Source organism: Verruconis gallopava, assembly GCF_000836295.1.
Source record: "Verruconis gallopava strain CBS 43764 unplaced genomic scaffold supercont1.59, whole genome shotgun sequence".
Taxonomy (NCBI): Eukaryota; Fungi; Ascomycota; class Dothideomycetes; order Venturiales; family Sympoventuriaceae; genus Verruconis; species Verruconis gallopava.
The window spans coordinates 1-25762 of record NW_015622195.1 but is presented as its reverse complement, the minus strand read 5'-3'; the positions used below and the strand labels follow the sequence as shown (position 1 = coordinate 25762).

The 25762-nt window shown below is 50.4% G+C and overlaps 7 protein-coding genes across 7 annotated transcripts; 4 read left to right on the top strand and 3 right to left on the bottom strand.

Moving 5' to 3' along the window:
• Positions 1–1236: 1236 nt before the first annotated feature.
• Positions 1237–3372, top strand: PV09_09245 (uncharacterized protein). Its single transcript, XM_016363272.1, has 2 exons — positions 1237–2283; positions 2348–3372. Exons 1-2 carry the CDS (start codon positions 2164–2166, stop codon positions 3161–3163), a joined length of 936 nt encoding a protein of 311 aa, XP_016208886.1. The 5' UTR covers positions 1237–2163; the 3' UTR covers positions 3164–3372.
• Positions 3373–3607: 235 nt separating this feature from the next.
• Positions 3608–6161, top strand: PV09_09244 (uncharacterized protein). The gene is made up of 3 exons (XM_016363271.1): positions 3608–4096; positions 4154–5310; positions 5359–6161. Exons 1-3 carry the CDS (start codon positions 3979–3981, stop codon positions 5869–5871), a joined length of 1788 nt encoding a protein of 595 aa, XP_016208885.1. The 5' UTR covers positions 3608–3978; the 3' UTR covers positions 5872–6161.
• PV09_09243 (uncharacterized protein) lies at positions 5928–7277 on the bottom strand (the record flags this gene model as incomplete). The annotated part of the gene is made up of 5 exons (XM_016363270.1): positions 6948–7277; positions 6848–6897; positions 6413–6798; positions 6052–6361; positions 5928–5939 (listed from the first exon to the last, which is right to left on the bottom strand). Exons 1-5 carry the CDS (start codon positions 7066–7068, stop codon positions 5928–5930), a joined length of 879 nt encoding a protein of 292 aa, XP_016208884.1. The 5' UTR covers positions 7069–7277.
• Positions 7278–7377: 100 nt separating this feature from the next.
• Positions 7378–8734, bottom strand: PV09_09242 (uncharacterized protein). The gene has a single exon (XM_016363269.1). The coding sequence runs from the start codon at positions 8128–8130 to the stop codon at positions 7768–7770; it is 363 nt and encodes a 120-aa protein (XP_016208883.1). The 5' UTR covers positions 8131–8734; the 3' UTR covers positions 7378–7767.
• Positions 8735–11680: 2946 nt separating this feature from the next.
• PV09_09241 (uncharacterized protein) lies at positions 11681–16060 on the top strand. The gene is made up of 3 exons (XM_016363268.1): positions 11681–11787; positions 11871–12385; positions 12433–16060. The coding sequence occupies exons 1-3, from the start codon at positions 11777–11779 to the stop codon at positions 15894–15896; spliced, it is 3990 nt and encodes a 1329-aa protein (XP_016208882.1). The 5' UTR covers positions 11681–11776; the 3' UTR covers positions 15897–16060.
• A 216-nt stretch (positions 16061–16276) lies between these two features.
• On the top strand, positions 16277–18935 carry PV09_09240 (uncharacterized protein). Its single transcript, XM_016363267.1, has 2 exons — positions 16277–17764; positions 17834–18935. The coding sequence occupies exons 1-2, from the start codon at positions 16486–16488 to the stop codon at positions 18559–18561; spliced, it is 2007 nt and encodes a 668-aa protein (XP_016208881.1). The 5' UTR covers positions 16277–16485; the 3' UTR covers positions 18562–18935.
• Positions 18936–21209: 2274 nt separating this feature from the next.
• On the bottom strand, positions 21210–23473 carry PV09_09239 (uncharacterized protein). The gene is made up of 3 exons (XM_016363266.1): positions 23374–23473; positions 23208–23317; positions 21210–23158 (listed from the first exon to the last, which is right to left on the bottom strand). Exons 1-3 carry the CDS (start codon positions 23438–23440, stop codon positions 21524–21526), a joined length of 1812 nt encoding a protein of 603 aa, XP_016208880.1. The 5' UTR covers positions 23441–23473; the 3' UTR covers positions 21210–21523.
• Positions 23474–25762: the final 2289 nt, after the last annotated feature.

The following is a 25762-nucleotide window of genomic DNA, read 5'->3' as shown; positions in this document are numbered from 1 at the left end:
CGTAGGTAAACTAATCCCGTAGACGCATGCCGTAAGGGAGCCAACGGCGATGGTTGTTTGCTGCCTAGACCTTAATCTACCAGTCTGAACAGTCTATGGTGAAAAGCGTGTGGTCAAATGACCATTCTGTTTGAAAGGGAGGTATGGGCTGGGTGCGAAACTTGGCCCTCGGCCGTACAGCATATGAAGGGCCAGCGTGCAACGCATCGAATAAGGCAGATTGCAGTTTTTCTTACGGGGCAAAGTTTCTTGGAACACAGGCTGATGATAGCAAACGAACTGCGCGTTTTGCTCATGAGTGAAACGAATCCTCAGCCGAGGAGAACGCTGTGGTGCAACTGCCAAGCTGTTCACAACAGATCAAGGAGAGAACTGTCACATCCAAATGTTTGTCTCAGCGACTCCGAAGCGCTTGGCGGTTGTCGCAAAGCTCTTCGTGCGATTGGAGACGACTTCACCGTTCGACTCCACCGTTGGACTCCACCGTTGGACTCCGACATGAGGAACTGAGCACGCTGCCGCGACCCTTGCACTCGACAACCGTATGTGGCGCCGCTGTCGGACGATTTTTGGGGACATTGGCAAGGTTGCCCGTACCAAATATACCTGCATCTGGCTCCTAAACACCAGTGGCTCCCGTCCCAATCAGTCGATGGGCGGCACAAAGTCGAGCAACGGGTTTACCCTTGAAGCCAGACGCAACAAACAAGAACGAATCAATTCACGCTCCCTTGGGAAAACTGGATGGCGAGAGGGCCCTGGAAGGCCTGCAAACAGTGGGACAGTTGTGTCAAACAGCGCCATCCTTATGGTGACGGAGGCAAGCAAAGGGAAAAAAGTCACAGCAGGATGTAAGAGAGACACCGCTGTGCTGACAGGTCTCCACTGCGGAGAAACTGAACTCATCTCGCGACGGGAGCGCCCAGAAACACTTTGCCCAAAGGACGACAGACGCCGACCTTGGTGCACTTTGCCTAACAACAGGATCTGAAAAGGCGTCGCTTAGAAGAACGAGCGTTCGAGAAATGACAGCGGTCAGGAGTAAACGGCGAGGGCGGCAGGGAGTGGATCGGACGTTTTATTTTAGGGGACCACATGGGTATGGCTTGCGATGACGATGATCAAGAGGAGCATGCCGAAAAATAAGGTACGGCGCTGTGGAAAAGGCTCGATACCAAGAGTTTGTGGTTATTGGAAGGATTGTTTCATGACAGTTCGCGGATAATCCGATGGCGGGACATCGCGGATTGCGCTCTCACCATCGTTTCTCCAGCTGCATGCTCCTTGTGCTCTCAACGTCCTCAGTCTTCATCGCGAAGCCGTCCACGCCATCGACACGACGAGCGAACCTACCCGTGCCATGCTGGGCGATCGCTACTCTGGCCGCGATCAGCCGTCCAGGTCGAAGCTGGATCAGACAATCCTGTGTGCAGTGTTTAAACGCCAAGATCGGACGACCCCAGCCTCGAGGTCGATGCGGTTTCAGAATCCCGGTTGGCATCTTATCAGCCAGTCGCTAAACCTATCCGCCAATTTCTCATGGAGAAACCTCAGCAGGCCTCAATTTTTCCAACCGCTCGTCGCCTGCCGTGAACATGGGCGAATTGGCCGGCCAGTTTTTCTTTCGCTGGGGCACGCCAGCCTGGACCCGGCGGTGCTCCCAAGCGCTGTTTCGCGAGCTTCCCTGTGGCTCGAAGACATGACCGCCCACGAATACTCGCCTCGCGCCATGCGTCCCTATTCCAGCCTTGCTATACCCACTGGTGGCGTCACGTACTTCGATTAAGCACTTTCTCTGACAGCGTCTGGCCCACTTGACAAGTTGGATCGCCACGTCCGATGCCTGCTGGGAAGTGAAATGACAGGCTGCCGACCAACTCCAAACAATTCAAACGGACTAACCTAGAGCCTCACCGTCAACCGTCATCTCCGCACTCATCTCTCGCGTTGTATAAAAGAACCGACATGCTGTCGCCCTCACAATGCCTTTCTCTCACCACCATCACTTGGGTCCTGCACTCTTCAGCCATTCATTTTCGTTCATTTTTCTGTCGATACATTCGTTTGCCTCTGTGAGGACATTACATTCTTTTGGAGACCGGCTACTCTGAAGAACTGTGTTTACCCACCGCCCTTCGATTCTTTGTACATACTACGATCAAGATGAAGACCATCGCCGCTTCCATCCTCGCCGGCCTGGCCGCCAACGTTGCTGCGCACGGTATCGTGACCAAAATCACCATTGGCACCAAGACGTACCAGGGCTACGATCCCAACTTCCAGGTATGCATGCCTATTTGTCTCGAGTAGAATCTTGTACGAGGATTTGGCTGATTGCGAGTTGTAGTACATGCCCACTCCACCGGCAGTCATTGGCTGGACGGCTCCTCTTACCCAGGATCGTGGTCCTGTCGATGGCAACAAGCTGAACGACCCTGACATCATCTGCCAGCGTGGTGCTACCAACGCAGGCACCATCTCTGCCCCGGTCGCGGCTGGTGACTCCGTCTCCCTGCAGTGGACCCCGTGGCCAGAGTCTCACCACGGTCCGGTTCTCGACTACCTTGCCGACTGCGGTGGAGACTGCTCGACTGTTGACAAGACCACCCTGAAATTCTTCAAGATCGATGGCGTCGGCATGACCAGCACCGCTGGCAGCCCTCCAAACTTCGCCGACGATGACATGATCAAGAACAACAACACCTGGACCGTCAAGATCCCGTCCGACATCGCCCCAGGTAACTACGTCCTCCGTCACGAGACCATTGCTCTGCACCAGGCCCAGGCCGTCGGTGGCTCTCAGCCGTACCCGCAATGCATCAACCTCCAGATCACCGGCAGCGGCACTGCTAAGCCGGATGGTGTACTCGGAACTGAGCTGTACAAGGCAACCGACCCAGGCATTCAGTTCAACATCTACACCACCTTCACCAACACGAACCAGTACCCCGTTCCTGGCCCAACCCTCTACAGCGGCGCCGCAGGTGCCGGTGGTGTCTCGGCCCCTGCTGCCACCGCCTCTTCCGTTGCCGCCGCCTCGTCAGCTGCTGCTCCCGCGGGCACGACGACCAAGGCCAGCGCCGTTTCCTCGAGCACTCCAGCCGCAACTGGCGGTGCGGGCTGCAAGGTCAAGCGCTGGCACGCAAAGGACTTCTCGATGTAAATTATCGATCAGGTTTCATCCGCATACCACGGTGGAAGGGAGAAAGGAGGACTACGTGTGGAAGTCTGGCGACTGAAAAAAACTTCGATTTGAATGTACACCTACCTTTTTCTTTTGGCCTGCCTCGGCGGGATTGATTTAGAGGAATAAAAAACATGCATTTTCTTCAAGAAATGAAGAGATTGCTTGCTTCGTTGTTGTCGCCATCATCATTGTCTCCTCGTCTTGTACTTCCGTCTTGATAGACTGGCCGTAACAATAGTGGGTCCTTCAATTTGTCGCGTGAAGAAAGCCTGCAGTTGGGCATCTTTCGTCAGCGGTGTACGGTTACGGGTTAAGACGGCTAAGATAAGCCCGAAGGTTGGGCCTTCGTGCCGCGTGATTGGCCCGGAAGAGCCTGGTCACACATCATCGATCAAAGTCTTTTGACTCGAAAAGTTGAACCTTCTACCGTTCACACTTCACAAACGCACCAGGCTGTTCGTTCTTGCTGAGGAGCCGAGCTCTGCTCTCTCGCTACAAAGTACCTGTCCGCAAGACTTCACATCTGGGTGTTGTCTCTGTTGCCGGATCGCGTCCCACCCATGTCGACGTCAGCCCTCGTGCTTCTCGCCCTCAACACCGCTGTTCAAATGATTCAATAACACTCGTAGAAACCCTTTTTTTTTGGTGCGACGTCTTTTCTCTTGAACTCGTCATCCCTGAAACAGGCCGGCTCTGCGACCAGCAAGCACTCCGGACCTGTACAACTGTACAACGCACGACTCTGACGGCTGGCGCATCGGTTCCGCAACGCCGCGAACTTCGAAAGCGCGATGCCGAATTTGGCGATCGTCAACTTCAACACAGTATGTGCCACCCTGGGCGGCTTCATCGCCGTCTTCGGCCTGGTCTCATATCTGTTCAAGGAGAAACTGTACCTGTCTGAAGCGCGTAAGTGTCAATCCATCCGAACTGCGGCTCTGTCCCTAACGCGGACTTACAACACAGTCGTTTCGCTGATCGCGGGAATAATATTCTCGCCTCACGCCACAAATCTAATAAGACCACTCGAATATGCCTTCAATGATCAAGAAACTCTGAACACCATCACGCTTTACTTTACGCGGCTTGTGCTAGGTGTCCAGTTGGTCATTGCGGGCGTGCAGCTCCCATCGCGCTATCTCCAGTTGGAATGGAAGTCTCTCGCTCTGCTCCTTGGGCCCGGAATGGCGGGCATGTGGATTTGTACGTCTCTCCTTGTGTGGGCGTTTGTGCCAAACATTGGAATTCTTTACGCCCTTGCCGTCGGGGCATGCGTGACGCCGACGGATCCTGTTCTCTCAAACTCCATCGTCAAAGGCAAGTTTGCGGATAAAAATATACCCAAAGAGCTGCAGAAGATCATCATTGCCGAGAGCGGTACGAACGACGGGCTTGGTTATCCCTTTTTGTTCCTGCCATTATACTTGATCCGCTATACGCTTCACGGCAATCACGCTGCCGGCACTGCAATTGGCATGTGGTTCTACGAGACCTGGGCGTACGAAATCATTCTCGGCGCGCTTTACGGAGCCGTCGTTGGTTGGTTAGCCAAAGAGCTCCTCCATTGGGCCGAAGAGCGCCACTATATTGACCGGGAAAGTTTCCTCGTCTTCGCGATCGCTCTTGCATTGTTCATAATTGGAACGTGTGGTATGATCGGGAGCGACGATGTCCTGGCGTGCTTCATCGCAGGCAACACGTTCACGTGGGACGATTGGTTTCGCCTCGAAACGCAAGATGATTCTCTGCAGCCAACAATCGACATGTTGTTGAACGTCGCCGTATTCATCTGGTTCGGTGCTGTGGCACCGTGGCACGAGTTCGCCCACAACAGCGTCATTCCGATCTATCGTCTGATCCTGCTTGGTCTTCTGGTGCTGCTGATACGAAGGCCTCCAGTCGTGTTTGCCATGCACAAAAAAATCCACCAAATCGAGGAGTGGCGACAGGCACTGTTCGTCGGCTTCTTTGGCCCAATAGGTGTCTCTGCTGTGTTCTACCTATACGTTAGTCTTGAATATCTGCGGACGAGCGTCGAACAACATGGCCACGATCCCGAAGACGCGGAGAAGCTGGGTGAAACCATGAACGTCGTGATTTGGTTTCTTGTCATCTGCTCTGTGGTATGTTGTAACATTGTATTCTACAAATCGTCACTAACTCGCGCAAAGATCGTTCACGGGCTTTCAATTCCGCTTGGGAAACTGGGCTTCTACATCCCACGCACGTTGTCTCAAGCGCTGTCACAGAGTGAGGACGAACCCTCTTTTCATGTGCAGCCAGGTTCTGCAGTTGGCTTTCCAAGGCTACAGCGAATCGGCCGTAGTGCAATACTTGCAAGAGACTCAAACCCAAACTCCCGCTCAACGTCCAAAAGAGCTTCGCGCCTTATCGTTTCAAGCAACGGCCAATCACAGCTGTCGCTGGAGACCGGCAACGTCAATGAACAACCGAGCGCCGATTTGACAAAGAATATTCAGAATGCGAACAACGGTTCAGCTGGGATCAGTGCACAGGGAACTGAGTTTCCAGATTCTGACCAAATTACGCCTGTTGCCGAAGTGAACGGTGTGCCTGCTTTGGATCTCAAGCAATCTGTCAGAACTATCCGCTTTCCAGACGAAGTTAAACTTCGCGAAACTCCAAATGACCCGGCTACACATAATGATGCTGAAAGCAAATGAGGCGAGCATCAATGCTGAAAACATGTATGCTAGGCTTGGTTGTTACTCATTTTAGACTAGATGGTGGTCTATCTGGCGTGAGACATGAACACGCGTAACTTATAGGCTAGTCCATAGAAACACAACAATAGATAGAACAGATAGCCATTTGTGATCTACACATCTTGCCATCGAACATACGATCATCGACGAAAGAGGTGAAGTTGTCGTGAACGCCCCTGAGGACGAGAATGGCTGCGCCGATGTTGCCGATGCATTTGAGCTCAATTCCATGCTGAAATTAGAACCGGAAAATGTTACGTTCTCGTCTGCATGAAAAGTCTCCGTACCGAATTCAACCACGCCTAATGTTAACTCGGGCGCAAGGACTTCGTTTGTCTGAAGGAGGCGCAGGAAAGAGAGTACGTCAAGCTGGAATTGACGCACAGGATTTGCAGCTTGCCAAGTCAAGACGCTCTGTCCGTTGGTCTTTTTGCCTTTGTAGAGTTCACTCGTCGTGTATCAGCAATACCTCGCGTGTGTTTCGGTCTTCCAAACTCACAAGCTTTCGAATTGTCCCGGTTGGACGCTGGTGGCGTGCGTGATGCCCGTAGCGTTTCCGAATGGCATCCCAGCGCCGAAAGTCGCGAGCCATATCATCACTTCATAGTCCGCCGACTTGGCGTCTACGGCTTTCTGAACGTCCGCGTCTAAAAACATGTCGATGGCCACGTTTGCAACGGCCCCCACGTTCTGCAGAGCGTTGGTTCTATCGCTAGTAGGGAACATGTCCCACGCAGCATGCACGCTAAGGTCATGAATATCCCAAATGCGTCCGGGTAGATACTTGGAATTGAATCTAACGTAAGGGAATGAGTGGACCGGGTTCGAGTCGTCACCACGATCCCATTGCCACGTGACATTGAAACTGGTCGCGTCTGGATAAATCTAGTGGGCCTATGAGCCAACCGTAGCATCGAAAAGAGGCCGCGCTTACTGCTATGCACTGGTGTCCGCTCACAGCTGGGTTCCAGATATTGTTGTTGACTGCCCCAGCGTTAGAGAACGCCACGTTAGAGCTTGGTAAACTGCCTGACAGGTAACTCGTCCCTTGGGAATCCACGCAAAGTCATCACAGCGGCTGAGCTCCGGCTGTGCGCATGCAGTGCCGCATAGCACCGCGTTCGACAAGGCCACGCGAAAGCGAACGCTCGTCATGTCGAAGGCTAGCACGACCGCGGCAGAACAGATGGCTAGAGCCTGCCAAAAAAGCTAGTTCTACGTGCGCGGTGACAGCAGCGTGAGGTGTCGGTGTGTTTGGGAGGCAAAAAGCATCCTATGTCCTGACCCGGAGGCCATGAAGAATGAGAAGACTTGCTTTCATTCCCAACCAGGACTCTGATTTCTCGTCGACGAGGAGCACAGATTGGCAAAAGGAGCAGGGTGACGCAACACGCCGAGCCAATTAGCGTAGCGATGGTCCGCCTATCGTGTTGTAGTACCGTGGCAGCGAGACTACGGGATGCAAAAAGGTGCATGGTGCAGAAGTTCGGAGAATAATTCATTCTGCGCAGGAGCTTATGCAGGAACGTCTTCTTTCAGGATTGCTTGAGCGGAAATTGTGCATTTACAGGTTTGATTCTCACGTTGCTGCACCAATACATTCGCGGTCTGGCTTATGTCCCGAAATGTTTTGAAATCACTGCAGCCTCCCCGCAATGATGGTGCAAGAGAAAACAAAAGGAATAGAAAATATTAAAAAAAAACATGAACTCGTGCGAAAAAGCTTTCCACCCAAAAAAGAGAAAATCTCCAACCGTGACCTGAGCAGTGAATCATACCCAAAACCAAAATCGCTTGAGCTTCCTGGGGGTATATTGGAACGATTAAACGGATATACGTCAGGTGGCAAAAGGATCATAAATCCGAAAAGAATCGCATCGGACAAAAGATTCTGCGCTGTGGTCGGCTAGCGGTCTTTTGACGGGTAACCGAGACAGTGCACACTGGGTCCCGGGAGGAAGGTTGGAGGAGAGAGAGGTGGGGAGGACGAAGTTGTGTTCCCACCGCTTCTCTCCTGACCGATTGTAGATCGGTACGCTGGAACCCACGGACCCGAAGACGGCTGCAGGCATCAATGTCCCGAGGCCGTGCTCGTCTGTGATGCGGTCGATGGCGATGTTGTCGTTGAGTTTCCGCAACTGCCATCTCGTCGTTCCTTGCGTGCTTCGCGTCGACGTTGGCGTGCGGCCTCCTCTTTGCACACGGCACAAAGGTCATCGACTACGATTGTCCCATAACTATGATTGATACCTTGCCAACTGTTTGGATCGATGTCGACCGTGCTGGAATAATCCTTGAGAAGCCATGATGGCACAAGCTCATCCTGAAGCTTCAAGGTGTGCAGACAGGTGTAGGTGAAGTAGACACTGGTAGTCATGTTTCAGCGGTTCGCAATCGGACTGTCGCACGGGTGTGGAAATATGTCGTGAAACACAGATATTCTGTAATGATCACGCAGGATCGGGAGGAGAATGAAGATGGTAGGCTTGCTAAGAACAGAAAGGAGTTAAGAAGTCGTATCGAATGAGCAAGCATCGTATATTTGAACTGCGGCAATTCTTCGAGAGTACCAATGGGTGCTTCAAAGGATCATTTACGCAACAACCACATGATGAAGTCGGGAGGCGATGCTGCCTAAAACGCTTTTGGGCCATGTAGCCCACACCCATCGGCTGTGGGAAAAAAGGCGCGGATCAAAAGATGCTGGCGGTGTAAGGCTGAGTCTGCACGCAGGGGCCATCGCACGTCTAGTCTTGGGCCGTTACATGGAACAGCTGGCCAAAGTCGAGTGCGAACGACCGGCAGAGTCTCATGATTGGTGATTGCGGAGACGCACTCTCACGGCCACAACGGCAGATCACGCAAGACACGCGCTCGGGATGGCTGGCTAGATCCTTCCGGCGCGGAGGCAGTGGGCCAAGACCCCAAAGTTCGTTCAACACGTCAAGGCGGCGGGACCATCAGGAAATGGGATCGCTGCCGAAGACTACCCGTCCGCTTGTACAAGTACGTGTCAATGATGTGGCTAATTAGATGCACAATCGACGTTGGACTCGTGCCATGTGTCTGTTGTTAATCGCGCAGAAAGGGTGGAGTTCTTGTTGACCTCTCAATGGCTTCCAGGTGGTACGTGCCACGCGAGTCAGCGTGCTAACTTAATACTGATTCCAAGAGCCAGCCCTCTAACCTATGAGCGTAACAATCGATCGACGAGCGGGAGCATTTGGCGTGGCAGCAGCAATCCATTCGCCTCGAAACGAAAGAAGGGCGAGCCGAACATGCCATGGCCACGGAGATGCACTCCGCACCAACGATAAATGAGTAAATTCAGGACGGTAATTGGATTGACTGGATAGAGTACAAAGAACAGGTTTGCACTGGCGCGAACTGAGAGTGAAGGATGTAAGATCTGTTGCGCGACTCTCCAGGAGCCTCTTGATAGCAATAAGGCTTGTTCTGCTCATCCCAGGAGTCCGTACACAACGAGCTGCATTCGCTCCAACACGTCTCAGACCCTTCTTTTTCATCTCGCAAGCCATCCGCGATTCGAAGCATCTGGGCCATGAAAAAGGGTGCAGTGCACAAGAGAAGTGCGCTGTGAACAGGGGTGACTGCAGAAGATAGCGTGAGGTGGCTGTAGATGTCAACGGGGAACCGGGACGCGAGTGAGGCCATGGATCTCCCTGGACCTGGAGGACAATGTGTAGGGTGTCCCCACCATCGGCAAGAGGTACGCGAGGAGGTGAGGAGTGAGGTACAGATTATGTTCCATTTAAGTAAAGCAGCTCATGCTATTTTTTGCTCGTGTGCAAAGCCTTAAAAGTTCCGCAGCGGTCAGCTCCTTTAGATTCTAATGGCTGCAGCCGTGGCTAAATTCGCACTTTTTGCTTGGTCGGTTCAGCCAAGTACTCATTTAAACCCCCAGAAATCCTGGAATCAGTTCCGACAGGCAAAGGCATAGGGCTGATCCGTCATCGTCGATTTAAACTCGGGTGATGCTCGCAGACATCACAAGCCTTAGCGTGGCGTTTGGCAACCAGTGGGCAAATATTTGGCCACCTTGCTGGCGAATCCTTACCGAGTGATTCTCAGGCGAGGAGATGATGTGGATGTGGATACGGTGAATCTGAGGTCCGGGCATGTAAACACCAGCCGAACTTATGTGATGGCACATAGAATTATCATTGACGCGAGCGTGAGCAGTCCATCGTGTGGAGAGTTTAAAGCAGGCTGCGATCTCCCTCGTGATCGTGCGCTTCAGAAACTACGGTGATGACTGTGCGGTCCCCGATTAGTGTATTGATGACGATATTCCTTCACAGCAGGTCTTATTTCCAGTCTTCCGCGGCAGCTTTGACCACCGGAGCTGAGAAAGGTGGACCTATAACCTCGTAAATCCCTCGACGGAGAATTCCCCCAGTAATAGTTAGGTACTTCTACGTTTAGCTTTGCCGAAAGAGTCAACAAGTGAAGTCCGCGATCATCCATTTTATGGTTTCTCATCTGTTACAAGGGCTGGCCCGTTTCTACACACGCACTTGATTTGACATGTACAGAAAGCGGTGAGTATACGTTCCGAGACAGCTGGAGTCGCCAAATCATTACGTGGCGACAGTTGGACATGCAAAGTGTCGCCGTGGAATCGCACCGTGTAAAAACGACAGTATGGCTGAAGGGTTTCCCCCATTAAGAGGTGGAGTCTTACTACTGATCTGCTTAAGCCACCTTGTCCAGGAGCATTGGAATTACGATTGATGTCACAGGTTATCCTGCTTGACATGCACAACGTAGCCCGATCGCATGGATCGAAATTGCTTTTTTGGTCGAAGAGTCCGGTGGCGGGGGATTTCCTTTTCCTACGCATCTCGAGCATGGCCGAGGTGGAGCCTCACATCAGCAAATAAATTTGCAAGGGAGCCAAAATTACCACAACGGTCTTTGAGTGCGCGGATCAGTACGGAAAGGCTTAGGCGATGCAGTATCAGTCGACGTTCTCGTGTGTCCATCGTGAAGATACAATCCCCAGAACTTTGCCACACACCGAGCCCTTGGAGCTCAGCACCGTGATATAAGGATTTGAACAGCTTTCGGCGCTGAATCATTCAAGAGAATGACGTCACCAAAGGGAAGGATATTAAGTTACACCTATGAAAATGGTTTACGATGCTCCCGTTAGAGGTTGACCAAGCCAGGATGACGGAGAACACGAGTATTACCTCAAGCCAATCTCCTTTCCCGCAGATGACAGCAGTGATGGCACATTGCGTGTCGAGAAACTATTGCACGCGGGAAACGGACACCATGCAAAAAAAGGATAACTTAAACATGGAGGAACCGACAGTCATGCTGGTTGGTATCAAGGAGAGGCGAAAGACGAATTGACCAGATGTTGTTTTTCTTCGGAGATTTTAATTTTTCTCCCCCTCTGTCTCCCGTGATCTGTGTGATACATCTGCATCCTGAACATTCGGCGAGAATCGGAGCTTACATTGTTCCTTCGCTGTCACTACGTTGCCAGGCAAAACCACGTTCGTCGGGGAAAATGCTATATGCTCAGCCATTGGGCCGCCATTTACTGGTTGAAAGATGGACGGCACAGGAGGGGAGAGTGTGGTTGAGATCACTCGATAGATGTTGGTAGGAAAGTCGCGTATAAAGCAGTTACCTCTAGCTAGTTGTATGGCGACTCGACGCACGGGCCAGCAGAGCTCTGTGCTACTTGCCAGCTACACAAGAGATGGAACAACGCGTTTCTTGCATCGTTCATATCAAGATGAAAATAATAAAGCGCAACATCTTGCCAGGCTCGAATGTGCATGGCTTCTGCTGCTAGCATGAACGCGCTCTTTGACTCTGGTCTACAATGGCACCTAGGTATGCCTTGCCCAGCTCAGTCGTGCGCGTAAGAGCGCGTACGCGTCTCACGGATGCACTAACCAACAAACTCCGCTATACAGGGTATTCGTGGATTTGACAGCCAGTGATAGCGAGGACCGCGATGGGGCTGTCGCTTCTAGTGACAGGAAAAAGAAGACATGGACATCTTCATTTCCAGCTCCTAATGTTGTAAACAAACATCGGCGTTCTGTTCATCTACCCAGCCCAGCTTTATCAACTTCTGCCGATCCAAAATTACAGGCGCATGGTCGCTCGAAAAGAGCACATGCAGCCTCACAGGTATATCTTGCATCAAAGGCTTCAAGGCGCAAGCGTTCTGTGAAAGAAGCGTTTGGACGAACTGGCGTCACAGAGCTGCTCGATCTCACACAGCCGGATCCTGAAAAAGTCGCGCCATCATCAAAGTCTAATGCACGATCGACACTTAGAACTTCTAGTAGAAATTCGATGAATGATCTACTCGCGCGCATTGCAATCACAGAGAAAAACAGTGCAAGTCTTCTACTTGATACGCCAACTGACAAAGCATTCAATTCGTGCACGTACGTCGGAGGACAAGCACCATCGCGCAGTAGTAAGTGACAGCATCATGTATGAAATCATCTCCACTTACATTTTTAGGACCTACGGCGGTTTCGTCTCCGAACCCAGGAGAGCGAATACTTGAGACAGTAGAAATTCATCAGCCAATCTCTTGGCCAGTGTTGGCAGCAGGGGATTCTTCTGAAAGAAACAACGTTGAGTCTTTGAAGCCAAAGTATTGGGATACATTCAATAACAGTAATCTTAATAATCGACTTGGTCGGCCATGGACAGATGCTGAAACCGTTATGGTTGCCTATCTTTACGAGGTAGCCAAGCTGCCTTGGACTTCAATCGACAAGAAATTGGGTCGAGGGTATAACTCTTGTGCGTCAAAATACACTCGAATCCCTACTGGTCTCAAGAACTCAGCTGTCAGAGAGAAGATGAGACTGATAGATCGACTTCGAGCTATCCAAGCCATGCTCAACACCATCGATCTCGACATAAATGAAGTCACAGAATATCTACAGCGGTATATCGAGACCGGATCGCTTCCGCGGGCAGCAGCTGAAGACTTCCGGAGGCTTTCTGAATGGGACCCCACAGCAGATACTCCCATATTTGGCACGCGTGATGGCAGCGCGATCGTGGACAATTCGCGTGCATCATCATCATCTCCATCATCATCCGATCTTGAACATTCAGCTGTTTACACCATGACTCGAAAGAAGAGAGTAACGAATAGCGGTGAAACGGTCAGCTTGGAGGGACTTCGTCTCAATTCTTGTCTCCTTGCTGAGAATGCGGAACTAAATTCTGCCCACGAACGAGGTACTTCACCAGATTCCGGTTCAATACATGATTCATCGCCTGAAATTTCACTTGTGAACCAACCCGAGGATCTAAGACTGTTTGATTTTACTGTCAATCCAGCCTCTGATCATGACTCTGGATATTATATTCAACGAAAAAAACCGTACTTGTCGATCAGAGAAATGTCATTTGCGAAGCGAGCAATCGCAATCGAACAAGAAGAGGCAGGTGTTTGGCAGGGCACTACGCTGCATCACGGCTTTTCTTTATCTGAGATTACAGCGGTCATTGAAGCAATCAACCGGGCATGCCCTGAGTTATACGATCATAATCCAACTGGCCAGCTTCATAAGTTATTGTCATCAGTTAATGATGCACAACTAAACATAATCGCGTCACTTGCCGCACAGGATAATTGTCTTCGAGGCCGGACCAGAAAAAGCATCAGAAGTTTCTTGAGTGACGCAATTGCAGGACGGGCTGTGCTACAGCCGTCTCGAGTTCGAATCAGCCGGAGACGATTTGTTCAGCTTCCAGAGCAAACGTGTCCCACGAAGCAATTGCTTCAACGAGAGCTTGGAATAAAGTCATACAGGAGCTCAATTTCCCATGTCCGAGATGCATTATATGATACGATGACTGTCACGCGTTCTTTCACCGGGACATCTGGCGATGTAGGCAACTTGGCATGGTCTCCCACCGGAATCCATTTTGCTGCAGGCTCTGCCTGCCTTGTGGACCAGAACAACATGCAGTATAACCAACCAAATAATCTGCTCTTCGGGAATACGGAGCAAAATATGCTGTATGAGCTTCCTCATCATCATCGTGAGAGGCCCAAGGTAGACGAAGGCGTCAATGCGCTGCATTCTATGCACATGTCTCAAGATTCACGACTATTTGAGACAGTCTCAATGGTCGAATTCTCATCGGATGGTGCTTACATGTTCTCTGTGGGCTACGATCATCATCTCCGAATGTACAAAGTCGACGGAAATCGTGGCTGCTGTAATTTACTAGACTCGTTTGACCACAATGCGAAGATTGATCTTCTGAATGTTAGTCGGAAAAGCGGTCTACTTGCTACTGGCTCTGCAAACGTTCGTGGTGGCGTTAAAATCTTCAAACACGATGATCTGGGACTCAGCATGTTGAAGCACTACTCCTCACCAAGAGCCAACTCCGCAACCGAAGGCAGAATTATGCCTTCTGCTCTTAAATGGGGCGTCCATTCCTCAGTCGCTGAATACCTCATGGTGGGGTTCTCTTCTAACACCGGTGTAGAAATGAACGCGCCACCTGCACACGGAGAACTCTGCCTTTGGAATGTCGAGAAAGATGCTCAGATACAAGTCGCTCCGGCTGCAGGCGAAATTTTTGATTGCTCTTGGAGTGCTTCCAGTGGCTTGTTCCTAACGGCATGTGCTGCGTACGGCGTTAATCTGAATCGAGGAACGCGGTCTCTTGTCCGTGTTTACAGTCCCCTGCAAGAAGCGGGAGATCTTCGCTGGACGACTCGTGGTCTGCAATTAGAATGCCCCGCACTTGACATAAATGATGTGATTTTCAATCCATACAATCAGATGCATGTTGCAGCCGGAGCTACGGATGGGTCAATCTATGTCTGGGATCTTAGAAATCCTGATAATATTCTTCATCGATTGAGCCATGGACAGCCTCTTATGGAACTTGATCCCGATTTCTCTCGAGAAGCTGTTGATACGGGAGTTCGATTCTGTTCATGGGCAGACAGAACATCAAGGCTCTACTCTGGCTCGTCAGATGGCATCCTAAAGGTTTGGGATATTCATCGTGCCACTGAAGATGCTCACGTAAAGGACCTGGCTTCGTTCAGTTCCGGCATAATGTCTGGTGCCTTCGCGAACGATTACTCAAAGCTATTGATTGGAGAGGTTAATGGCTCTATAAACCTACTCGAGTTGGGCGCTGACCCAAGACCATTGAGTAAGGTGGAGAATTTTGTCTTGCAGAATGCTGAAGTGCAGGACGCTCAATATGATCAGACTGATGACGAACATTCTGGTGTGGCCATTGCAAGGAATCTGGTTCGGGACGGCAAGATAGAGATCAGAGCTCTGGGTGGATATCCCAAAAGACAAGCGCTTCAGGGCCCAGCCTACGACGGACCATATGATCGTGGAACTAAGACGGCGGCACATCGAGCTCAATCGGCTTTATTTCAGCATTCCGTATCAGCATCAAGTCCACAATGCTCCCTATCTGGCTGTAAAAGTGCTGGCAACTTCTTTGGGGCAGAGGAGATTGGAGATTCTGGCAGGTCCCAAGATAGAATACCACAAGCTCTGCGCGATTGCGTGAAGTCAGTCCGGCCCCACAAAATGACAGGTACATCGACGCTCAAATGCACACACTGCGACTGGCCGGCTCGAGTCCGAGAAGATGATCTGAGTCAAGCTGCGTTCCCGCTTTGCGAGAGGTGTTCTTTTGCGTGCATTCGTTGTGGAGAATCGATAAAACTATCGCCAATGATCGATCAAGTGCATTGTCGAAAGTGTGGTCTGGAATGGAATATCGGTGTTCTAGGCTATCAATTGAAGCCGTCCTACTCTGACCCGAAACGTAATCAGAAGTCCGACAGGGAAAGTCTTGATGATTCGGACGATGCGGATGAGCAGGGTGTGTCGAATGAAGTTGGGGATCTGCTGCATTTGGTTGAAGAGCACCACCATTCGTTGTGGGAAGACCAAAAGCCAGTCCAGTGCTGAACGACTTGGCTTCCTCCCGTGTCTGATTGGTGTTAAGTTAGTCAAGTCTCGAGCTTATTCTAGAAGGCGAGCTTCGTAACCAGAAGCAGCTACGACTGCATGTAGAACGACACTGTAACAAAAAGAAAAGACTAAGATGAAGGATCGCATCCCGAATCAAGAACATGTAAACAATGCGAGGTCCCTCCGCCGTGCATTGCGCGTGAGATCTAGTGGAGACGAGTTCTGATCTGAGACGTGCTCGGTCGATCTTGCCATTGCTGTGCGTCTGGCCATCGCTTGGCAAGCCACAGGAAGGCTGAGCCTCACAGGCTGCAACCCAAGGGTCCACTTGGCAGCACGCATTCGTCCCCGGCTGGTACATGTCCGTGTTCTTGTCCACCTGCCAGCGCTCGACCTACTGCAATGTTGACCCTGTGTCTCTCCTTTGAGCTCGAAATCGCGCCGTCTTGAACTTCGCACCCGGGAGCCCTCGTCTTTGCTGCGCGTCGGGGTACGCTGCGCAATCCTACGCAATCGTCCCCTCGTACACTTGCTCCGTGTCGTCCGCGTCAGCTCCTACACCACCATTCGTTCCGAACCGTTCGCCATGGTGTCATACCCTAAGCTCACGCCGCTACAATCGCGGTTTGTAGCTTGCTTGGGGACGTCCCTCCTTCTCATCATAATCTTTTTCTTGCTCAACCCCTCCCATTTCGCGTATGCGGCCGAGCTGGACTCGATACTTAACAAAGATCATAACCACCACCGGATAGTTGGTGGACTAGCAGGTGATCTGGACTGGGGCTCCATATTCACTGATACCGAGAGCTATGTTGAAGAACAGGACGTTGACCAATACGAAGCAAAGTTCGGATGGGGTCTCGTGGAGAGGGCGCCGCTGGACACTGTGAGCTTGAAGAATAATCTGCCGAATACTTTGAATTTGAACCCAGGCGAGACTCAGTATTATGTATTTGAGCAAGACGAGCTCAGCGCGAGCCCAGGGACGAGGGGAAGGCAATTACCCACGAATGTCACCGGGCCCGGAGCTGACGTGACTTCGAACGCTAAGAGAAGGAAAAGAAGTATTTCAGAGGACGCTGAACAAGAGCACGAAACCGTGGAAGGGGACAATATCCTTGAGAAGAGACAGAACACGAAGACGGTGTACGTCAGTGCCAATACGTGCCTCCAACCGTTACTTAACGAGAACAAGACGGGCACTCCGGGACAGCCTACAATTTTCTATTCTCTCAGCGACAACAACCAAAAGCCCAGCGCGGACCAAAACGACGGCACCGTCCAGCTCGACCAAGGATACGCAGCGGTTGCGATACCTAACGTAAGTGGCAATCTGTACATCTCGATCTCAGCGCCTGATCTACCAAACGATACCTTCACTGGCCCTTGGAACTATCAGATCGCAGCCAGCATTGACGACTACTATCACTACTACGACAATTCTACCGCATTTATGTGGACGGTGGATACGGACTCGAATTCGGCACTGCTGGCAACCTACAACTTGACTGGACAGGATGGAAACTCGACTACAATCCAGAACCAGCGCAATGAATGGATGAACACCAGTCCTCCCTTTGACATCTACGTGTTCAATTCGTCGAGCCCGAAGATAGACGGTATCAAGCACTCGTACTGCGGTTTGTCGAAGCTGAACATGGATTTCATGCGCATCAACACAAGTATGACAGAGAGAGGTGTGGGTAGCAATCCGAAGCAGCAGTTTTATATACAGAGTCTGTTGCCTGGAAATACATACTTCAGTGTACTGGCCTATCAGGGGGGAAATGTATCGACGGAAGATCAGGCAATCGTTGGTGGAGGAGGTCAGGTCTGGAAGAGTATGCAGTTCAGCACCAAGTCAGGTATGTGCCTCTTCTCTTGGTTATCTACATGCCAGCTTATTCTGAATTGCTGATATTTTGGGCTTCCAGATGGAAATTGTCGGGTAATCTTTGACCTGCCCTTCTGCGATGCGGTCGCGTATGCAGTACCAACCGATCCGTCCAACAGCACGCTGTCCAACCTCACAACTCTCTCACAGATCTACGATTCCAATGCTGCGGCGCTGTACCAGAACTTTTCTCTCTCTCTCCAACAGATTCCTTGCAACACCACCAACTCAGCGCAATATTCCTTGTCCAGCACGTGCGACGACTGCGCGCGCGACTACAAGACTTGGCTCTGCGCCGTCACCATTCCCCGCTGCGTAGATTTCTCTGCCACAGACGACTACCTCATGCCTCGCAACGTGGGACAACCATTCGCCAACGGATCGCAGCCCACCAACCTCAACGAAACGATGGCGAACATGATCATGTACAACAGCAGCCGCAGCTCGCTCATTGCGTCTGGACCGTACAAAGAAGTGCTACCATGCCAAGAACTCTGTTTCAACATGGTAAAGTCCTGTCCGACGAGCTTGGGTTTTCTGTGCCCGCAAAGGAATGCTCTGTGGGCCCCGCTGGCAAAGAGCTACGGCACGTACGATCCGAATAACATTCTGGGACAGGACGGGATCTTGAATATCAGCGGCTTGAGCTGCAACTACCTCGGCGTGGATTGGCCGACATTAGGGAATTCGGGAAGTGTTTTGGCGGCGCGATGGCCTGGCTGGGTTGTGCCCCTTGGCATCATGGCGTGGATGCTCTCCGGCTGGTGAATAAAAAGAGATAGTGTGTCTGCATGAAACAGGAACGAGGCACGAAATTTTCTATTTAAGTTGCACGGCGTCCACGGACATCCCGAGTCTTGTATGAACATTATGCTTGGCTAAACTCGAATGCCTAAAACATGTCTTGGTCGAGTATTTCGGTACCGTTTATCGCCGCGTTGACAGCTCTTTTGCAAGCCTTCGTTCACTGGGCATTCCAGTAGAGCTCTGCCACTGAGATGTCATTATGTTCCATCATTAAACTATAGAATCGCCTAGGCCTTTGAGCCTCCAAACCACAATCATGATTTACTTTCAGACTCATGATGGCGGTGATGTGAAGACTTATACAACGTTCCCATGCCGATCAGCACATTCTAATCGAACACCAGTTATCACTCGGTATAGTCTTTATTTTTTTGATTTTTTTACTTGTATGTTTTCCTTTTTCTAAGCTTGATAAGGTCTTTTTCTATACATGGCTAGCATTATCTGCGGACGGAGCTTGTGATCGTCAAAATTGTCTGACGGCTACGATCACAGCACAATCCTAGAGAAGGACCGCTGTACGTACTTCCTCGCTTACCAGATGTTAAATTTGACCCCGGTTGGCGCAACACGGCATATGGTGTATGATGCACGTCAACACTGGATATATGCAAGGCTTCGCAACATCAGTTCCAGATCCGGAACATTCTGAGCGTTGAGCTCTCTCAAGGCGTCAAATCTGCCAGACATGCATGCCATAGCTTCGACCTTGACTCGTCGAGTCCAATTCGCTTGTCGCATCGAAAGCCGCAAGTTATCTTGGAATACAGAACAGCTCAGCTTTCCGCGATTGCATAGGAAGGGAGCATACATGCACGGTGTTTCTTGTTCGCTTAAAAGGCTGCGAAAGCATAGGCTTCCGCATAATTCTGATTTAGCGACACACGGCGAGAGACTCGCTGATAAGGCATAATGGGGCCCTGGGTTCGGCCAGCTGCTCAAATTTATTCATATGCGGGGTCACCTTATCGTGGTTGTCAGTTTGCTGCCAAGCTGAACGTGTCAGCCACCGTGCAGTAACTTTCTAAGTCCATTTCCCTTTTCTCTCGGCGTTCTTGATCGCGCTGCTTTCTTATTCCCATATTGCATACGATCGCTTGGATATCTTGACGATGTTATCAACCTCCACCTCAGTCGCTCAAAGCCATACCTTAGCTCCTAACAATGCATCTTCTGAAATTTGATGAGACAGAACAACTAAGTCTGACTGGATTCGGGGATGGCAACTACGACATCCTCCGATATGCTAGACTTTTCTCATACATGGCTTGCTGATGGGGGTGGGCCTACCTTTGGAGACTTGATGAATGGGACTGGACTGGAGAAGGCTGAATACAGAAGGCTACGTTTCTGTCAGGAAGAAGCAAGGAGGAACGACATGGAGTATTTCTGGGTAGACACATGTCGCATGATACACACTCACCAACAACGACAACGCCCCAAGAAAAGGGTGGCCTATGCCGCCGAAAATGACGGCAGAACATATGTAACTTTTCAGACACAAAACGTACTAATGTTTTTCTACCGTCTGGCATTTTATCTGAGAATCCTTGAGAACCCCAACCCTGAGCATATCGAACAGGCTCATGAGCTCACCCTGAGCCAACGTGAGCCGGCGTGCTCTGCTTGATTCCAGCCTGAGCTCCTCTGCTTGCGCTTGATTCCATCCCTGAGCACCATGAAGAGGATCCGAGATTGGGCCTCAATCAGCTCGTAGACATGTGAGGCGTCACAGACTGACTGATCCCGCTCTTGGCCCCCAATCATCTGTGGGCAACCTCTTCGACCCGCGTACTGATAATCCTTCCCTTTGACCTACGGTCCCCAAGACGGCTTGGATAATTCAATTCGCCCCACTTTTCCGGACAGCCTCTTTTTCCAAGGACCAGAACAGCTCCACTTCCCCCACCCTCCACCTTCTCGATCCCATTACTCATAATGCGCTAAGGCCGCTTCAGGATACCGTGGTAGCATATAGAGCCTTGTTACCCACCCAGGAAATTTTCAAGAATGCCTGGCTGCTCTGGAATGCTACTTGTAGTTTCCTGCATGCTGCCCCACCGATCGGTTCCTCCAATCAAAGGCTGAGCTCATTGTAAGCTACAAAAGTGCTGTCAGGAGAGGCGATGACCTATTCAAGTCACGCTGGCTTATGTTATGAGAATAACATGGAAAGTTAAAGCTACGTGAAAAAGATTGATCAATTTGATCATTCTCGGCAAAATGAGAACCAGGGTGTTGCGATATATAAAGGCAGTCGTTGATGCTCCGAACAATTCTATGCCCCCTCCATGAACCAGCCAATCATTGACGCAGTTTCCGCATTTCGAATGCCTACAGAATCATCCTCGCCGCGGAAGAAGCATCCGAGAAGGAGAGGTTCGTACTCTCGGCCAGAGTTGTATTATCCGCCACTGCTGATCAGTGTAAGCTTGACCCGCATACTGCGAACCACAACGCCGCGATCGACATTGAGGGCGGTGAGAGTTTGATGTCCCTTCACCTGCAACAGCAAGCCGCGACGTCCGTTGTTCATGATACTGAAGAAGATGTGGAGTGTGTACAAGCTTAAAGGTCTTGCGATCGAGGTAAACGCAAGGTCTGATCATTATTGATTTTGCTGATCCCCATTTAAGGCAAAACGAGGAAACGGATTGATGACCACGGGGAGAAGCTGAACAGACTTGGTAGAAGCTAGAACGAGAAGGGGTATATGTTAAAGGAGTAACTCGCCAAACTATACAAAAGGCATCCTTCATGCTGAGCGAGGATATCAATGACCTCGCTCTGGTCAACATCAACAGCTATATGAACACATTATCTAGACTTGTCAGAGCACTTGAAGCTTTGCAGAGCACAGAGTGAATTGAGTTGGTTGAATACCGATATATACGCGGTGTTACAAAACAGTTTCCAACACGCATTATTCCTCCGCAGCAAGCCGTTTCCTGGGACGTTTCGAAGCGCCTCGGCCGGTGAAGGAGGTATTTGGGGTGGTGTCTCTTGCGCCTTCAGTACTTTGCCAACTGAGCTCTTGTAATTGCGAATCGGGCTGACTCGATCCCGAGAGATGATGGCGCTCCAGGTCTTGTGAAAGCCCGAAGCTCTGGGAAAGTTGTGGAACGCTGAAATCCAGGTCTGCCGGGATTTGATCTATAGCCGAACATAGCCGTTTAAAATGATTTGGCATCCATATTTCGTAGACGTTCTTGGTGAACTTGTACGCCGTCCATTTCTCTTTTCCATCAAGAGCTGTGAAATCGAAAGTGTGTACTGGATGGCGGTAGTACTTGGTGTCCTTCCCGTCAATGACTGGGTAGTGACCATAGATTCTCACCGACCTGTGGTCATGCGAGATTGAGAAAGCGAGAATCTCACGGTGAAGCTCCATCTCACGGCCAACGAGTCGAAAGAGCTCGACAGTAGCTCTCACAGCAAGTGTCATGCTGTGGGCATTCTGTCGGTCCGCGATATCGAGCGCTGCAGTACCGCACTTCACCTCGCAGGTAAGAAACGGGAAGTACATGTAGTACGTAGCCATAAAGTACGACTGATCGCCGGAGATGAAATTGCCAATGAATGGGGCAAGCTTGTCAAGCTGCTCGTTGGTAAATGCTTCCCGCTTGAATCCTACAGAGTAGTCAGGCTGCGGACGCGTCCCTGTCAAGGGAAAGGAGTTGTTCCAGCCTTCGTTGACACTTTCGATCAAGAACTTCAGATGCTTGGCTCCGTACGTTGTCAGGGCCTCCGCCGAAGGTACGATTAATCGACTAATGTCTTGAATAACCCTAGCTTCATTCCGATTTTGAATCTTTTGGAAGGTTTGCTCGAAGAGGTCGTCGCGAAACAAAGACTGCTCGTGAACGGTTTGCTCCTTCTGGAGCAAGGAGCGGCAAAGCGTCTTACTTCCTTCGTCAACGTCAAGGTCGGATTTGATCATAAAGCTTCCCTTAGTCGCAAGTAAAGCCTCATAACGTGGATCTTGGTAAGGAGCGCTCTTGACTTCTCGTGGCTTTTGGTCGCTGGGTGTTGTTGAGCTCGGCGCGACAGAGCTCGTCGCGACAGAAGCTTGATCAACGGAGACCAGCGGAGATTTCCTCCGGCGAAGGGAGGCCGAGGACTTCTGCCTGGCAAGTAGATGACTCATGTTTTTGTCACTCTGCTCAGAATATCCTTTGGGCCAGTGTCCTGTCTTTGTCCAGTACAGTATGGGATCTTTTTGGCCGTCGACGCTGTCTGCCTCCTCTCGTTCAGTTGAGTTGTCAACAGCGGCTTTGTTAGGATTGTGTCGTGCCTGTTTGCGAGAAGCACCTGTCGCGCCGGATTCTGAGATATTCAGGCGTCGCTTCCTGCCTTCGGTGTGCTGGACAGGTAATGGCTGCTGGACAAGTTTTCGAGGCCGCTTAGATCGTCTGGGGTCCGCGGCTTGCTCGGCTTTGATTGCTCGAGATCTCCTTCGCGTCTCCACTTTCTGGGCAGAGGGCGTATTTGTTTCATCGCGACTGCCAGTTCGAGGGCGTAAGATTCTTCGCAACGAATTCTCCTCCACGGCTTGTTCCTGTGTGTCGTTAGATCTCTGACAACAACAGACGCTGTCGCACGCGTACCTCTTGTCGCTTATTGTCCGTCCGAACTGTAGACTCTTTCTCAATCGCCAGACTCTTCGCAAAACGGGAGGTTCGGGGACGGGTAAGACGTTCGCAATCCCTACGATGCGCTTTGTGTTGTCAGCACATGCTCTGCATAAGCAGCAGACAACGTGCATTTACATACCTTTGTTCTCTGAGGATGGCATAGGCAGTCTTTGCTGGGCGGCTAAAGGCTTCGAACTTGCAGCCATGTTGTTTGAGTCGAGATATCGAGCGCAATGTCTTGCCGCCGGATTTTGTCGCGGAGTTATCTAGCGCAAAACCCAACAACAACGCCAAGCCACTGCGGAGCCATGACGCACGTGCTTCTATCCCTGCACGTTTGTAGGTGGTCGCAGTCACACTGACTGACTAGCGTAAAACATCACAACAGCGAGAACGTGAATTCTTGGAATCTAGTAATTTTAACGGTGCATACACACTCCTCCACCTAGTAGTTAGGCGGATTGACAGGCCTGACGCGGCGCCCAACGCGTGAGATACAGGTATGTCGATTCCCTGGCCCAGGGGGGAGTCCTGGTCAAACAGACTGCCAGAGCACGCTACCCAACTAGCGAAGCACCTTCAAGCGGCGGCGCGATTCATACATAGCACGCCTAGCAGTACTATTGAACTAGACCTAGTGAAATCAATAATCTTCGCGGCCCTCAACTTCGTGACAAAAGTATAGCAAGCCCCGGATCTTATCCATATCCACGATGCAGTCTATGCTATCCAAACACAGCTCCAAACAGGAGCAGAAGACTTAGCAAAAGAGCTAGCAATAATAAAAGAGGGAATATATAGCCTTACTGCAGAAGCCTAAAAGATAGTAATCATCAGCGAAGAGGCAAAAGTAGCAGCCCTTGAAGCAGCAGTGATTAGCAGGACCACGGTGGACATCGCGAAGGACATTAAAAACAAAGGAATACAATCCCAGGAGGGGACACCTATAAGCTATACTACGGCGGCGGCCAGAGGCGCTTATAGCGTACAGACGCATGAGCAAAGGATGCCTCCTACCGCGCTGACCCAGCGTGAGATCATAATAAACATCAAGGATAGCCATATAATCAAACGCTTGCGAGCGATAAACCCACGGACCCTTAAAACATACATTAACTAAACAATTACCTAAAGCAAAAATAAGCACATCACTGGTATCACCATAATATCAGCCAACCCGTTAAAGAGCGGGGACCTCAGTATCCAAACAACAACAGGTAAGGAGACGCAGCTCCTGCTGTAGTTCACAGACAACTGGGTAGCACGAGTTGGTAGCGGTTCCTCAGTTAGGAACCCAACTTACGGCGTCTTAGTGCACGGCATATAGGTCAGCACAGTCAACATGGACAAACAGGAAGACATAAAAAACGCCATTCTGCAAGACAGTTGTTAGGAATACTCTCCCAATACCGACTAGCTTCACTAATGTAAGCCACTTCGGAAGGGTTTAGCTTCCTAGAGCAGAGGAACAATGTATAACAAGAGCTTATTATGGAAGGACAATAATAAGATAGTTATATTTATGACTTAGAATAGTCTGAGCTTCAAGAGTAAGAGAAAGTATTCAAACTAACTACTAGGTAAACTAGACAGTTGAATCACGAAGAAGTGTAACACCGGTAGGGACAGGATGTTTATATAGACGTGAGAACCTGGGCGCTCACTCTGATCAGGAATGATCAAACTGATCACAGACTGCACCCCTGATTCGTCCTTTTCCCCTGGACAAATCACAGTCCTTCACTTATGCAAGTCGCTCACCTCGATCATGAATGATCAAGATGATCGCTTTTCCTCACGTGATTTCCATGTTACCTCGTAACAACAATAAACCTTTTTTCCTAAACACGGAGATCAAATATATTAGATAGCTTACCTAGCAGGCACTAAGTAAAGTGATATTATCAATCATTATAGAATTTATAAGGCCTAAGGACGCCAACAAGATTATCAATAAGGGCCTAGTTGTTAGGAATACTTTCCCAATACCGACTAGCTTCACTAATGTAAGCCACTTCGGAAGGGTTTAGCTTCCTAGAGCAGAGGAACAATGTATAACAAGAGCTTATTATGGAAGGATAATAATAAGATAGTTATGTTTGTGGCTTAGAATAGTCTGAGCTTCAAGAGTAAGGGAGAGTATTCAAACTAACTACTAGTTAGACTAAACAGTTGAATCACGAAGAACCGTGATACAGGTAAGGACAGGATGTTTATATAGACCTTATTCTTGGCGTCCCTGTTGCCTTGCTCCTTCTGCTCATTCTGCTCAAAATGAGCAGAATGATCACTTCCGCCAATCAGCGACATCTCAATCATCAACCATTGGTTGATGCGCTCATTCTGATCATTTTGCCAAGAATGATCAAAATGATCAAAATTATGCTCACATGACTATTCACGTGTTACCTCGTAACACTAGTGTGGTAAGGAGAGATGTGCTAGAGTGAAAGAGCTCAATTGTGTTCACATACACCCCCTGAAGACCGGAAACTGCTTTATCGGAAGCCGCACCGCCCAACGCGGCC

Bases quoted from the DNA above. Each gene is read 5' to 3' on its own strand.
- PV09_09245 (XM_016363272.1), top strand. From the start codon at position 2,164: ATGAAGACCATCGCCGCTTCCATCCTCGCCGGCCTGGCCGCCAACGTT. The intron at 2,284-2,347 runs GTATGCATGCCT...TGCGAGTTGTAG, and splicing joins GCTACGATCCCAACTTCCAG to TACATGCCCACTCCACCGGC.
- PV09_09244 (XM_016363271.1), top strand. From the start codon at position 3,979: ATGCCGAATTTGGCGATCGTCAACTTCAACACAGTATGTGCCACCCTG. The intron at 4,097-4,153 runs GTAAGTGTCAAT...CTTACAACACAG, and splicing joins ACTGTACCTGTCTGAAGCGC to TCGTTTCGCTGATCGCGGGA. The intron at 5,311-5,358 runs GTATGTTGTAAC...ACTCGCGCAAAG, and splicing joins TTCTTGTCATCTGCTCTGTG to ATCGTTCACGGGCTTTCAAT.
- PV09_09242 (XM_016363269.1), bottom strand. From the start codon at position 8,130: ATGACCTTTGTGCCGTGTGCAAAGAGGAGGCCGCACGCCAACGTCGAC.
- PV09_09241 (XM_016363268.1), top strand. The intron at 12,386-12,432 runs GTAAGTGACAGC...TTACATTTTTAG, and splicing joins ACAAGCACCATCGCGCAGTA to GACCTACGGCGGTTTCGTCT.
- PV09_09240 (XM_016363267.1), top strand. From the start codon at position 16,486: ATGGTGTCATACCCTAAGCTCACGCCGCTACAATCGCGGTTTGTAGCT. The intron at 17,765-17,833 runs GTATGTGCCTCT...TTGGGCTTCCAG, and splicing joins GCAGTTCAGCACCAAGTCAG to ATGGAAATTGTCGGGTAATC.
- PV09_09239 (XM_016363266.1), bottom strand. From the start codon at position 23,440: ATGGCTGCAAGTTCGAAGCCTTTAGCCGCCCAGCAAAGACTGCCTATG. The intron at 23,318-23,373 runs GTATGTAAATGC...GACAACACAAAG, and splicing joins GCCATCCTCAGAGAACAAAG to CGCATCGTAGGGATTGCGAA. The intron at 23,159-23,207 runs GTACGCGTGCGA...AACGACACACAG, and splicing joins CGGACAATAAGCGACAAGAG to GAACAAGCCGTGGAGGAGAA.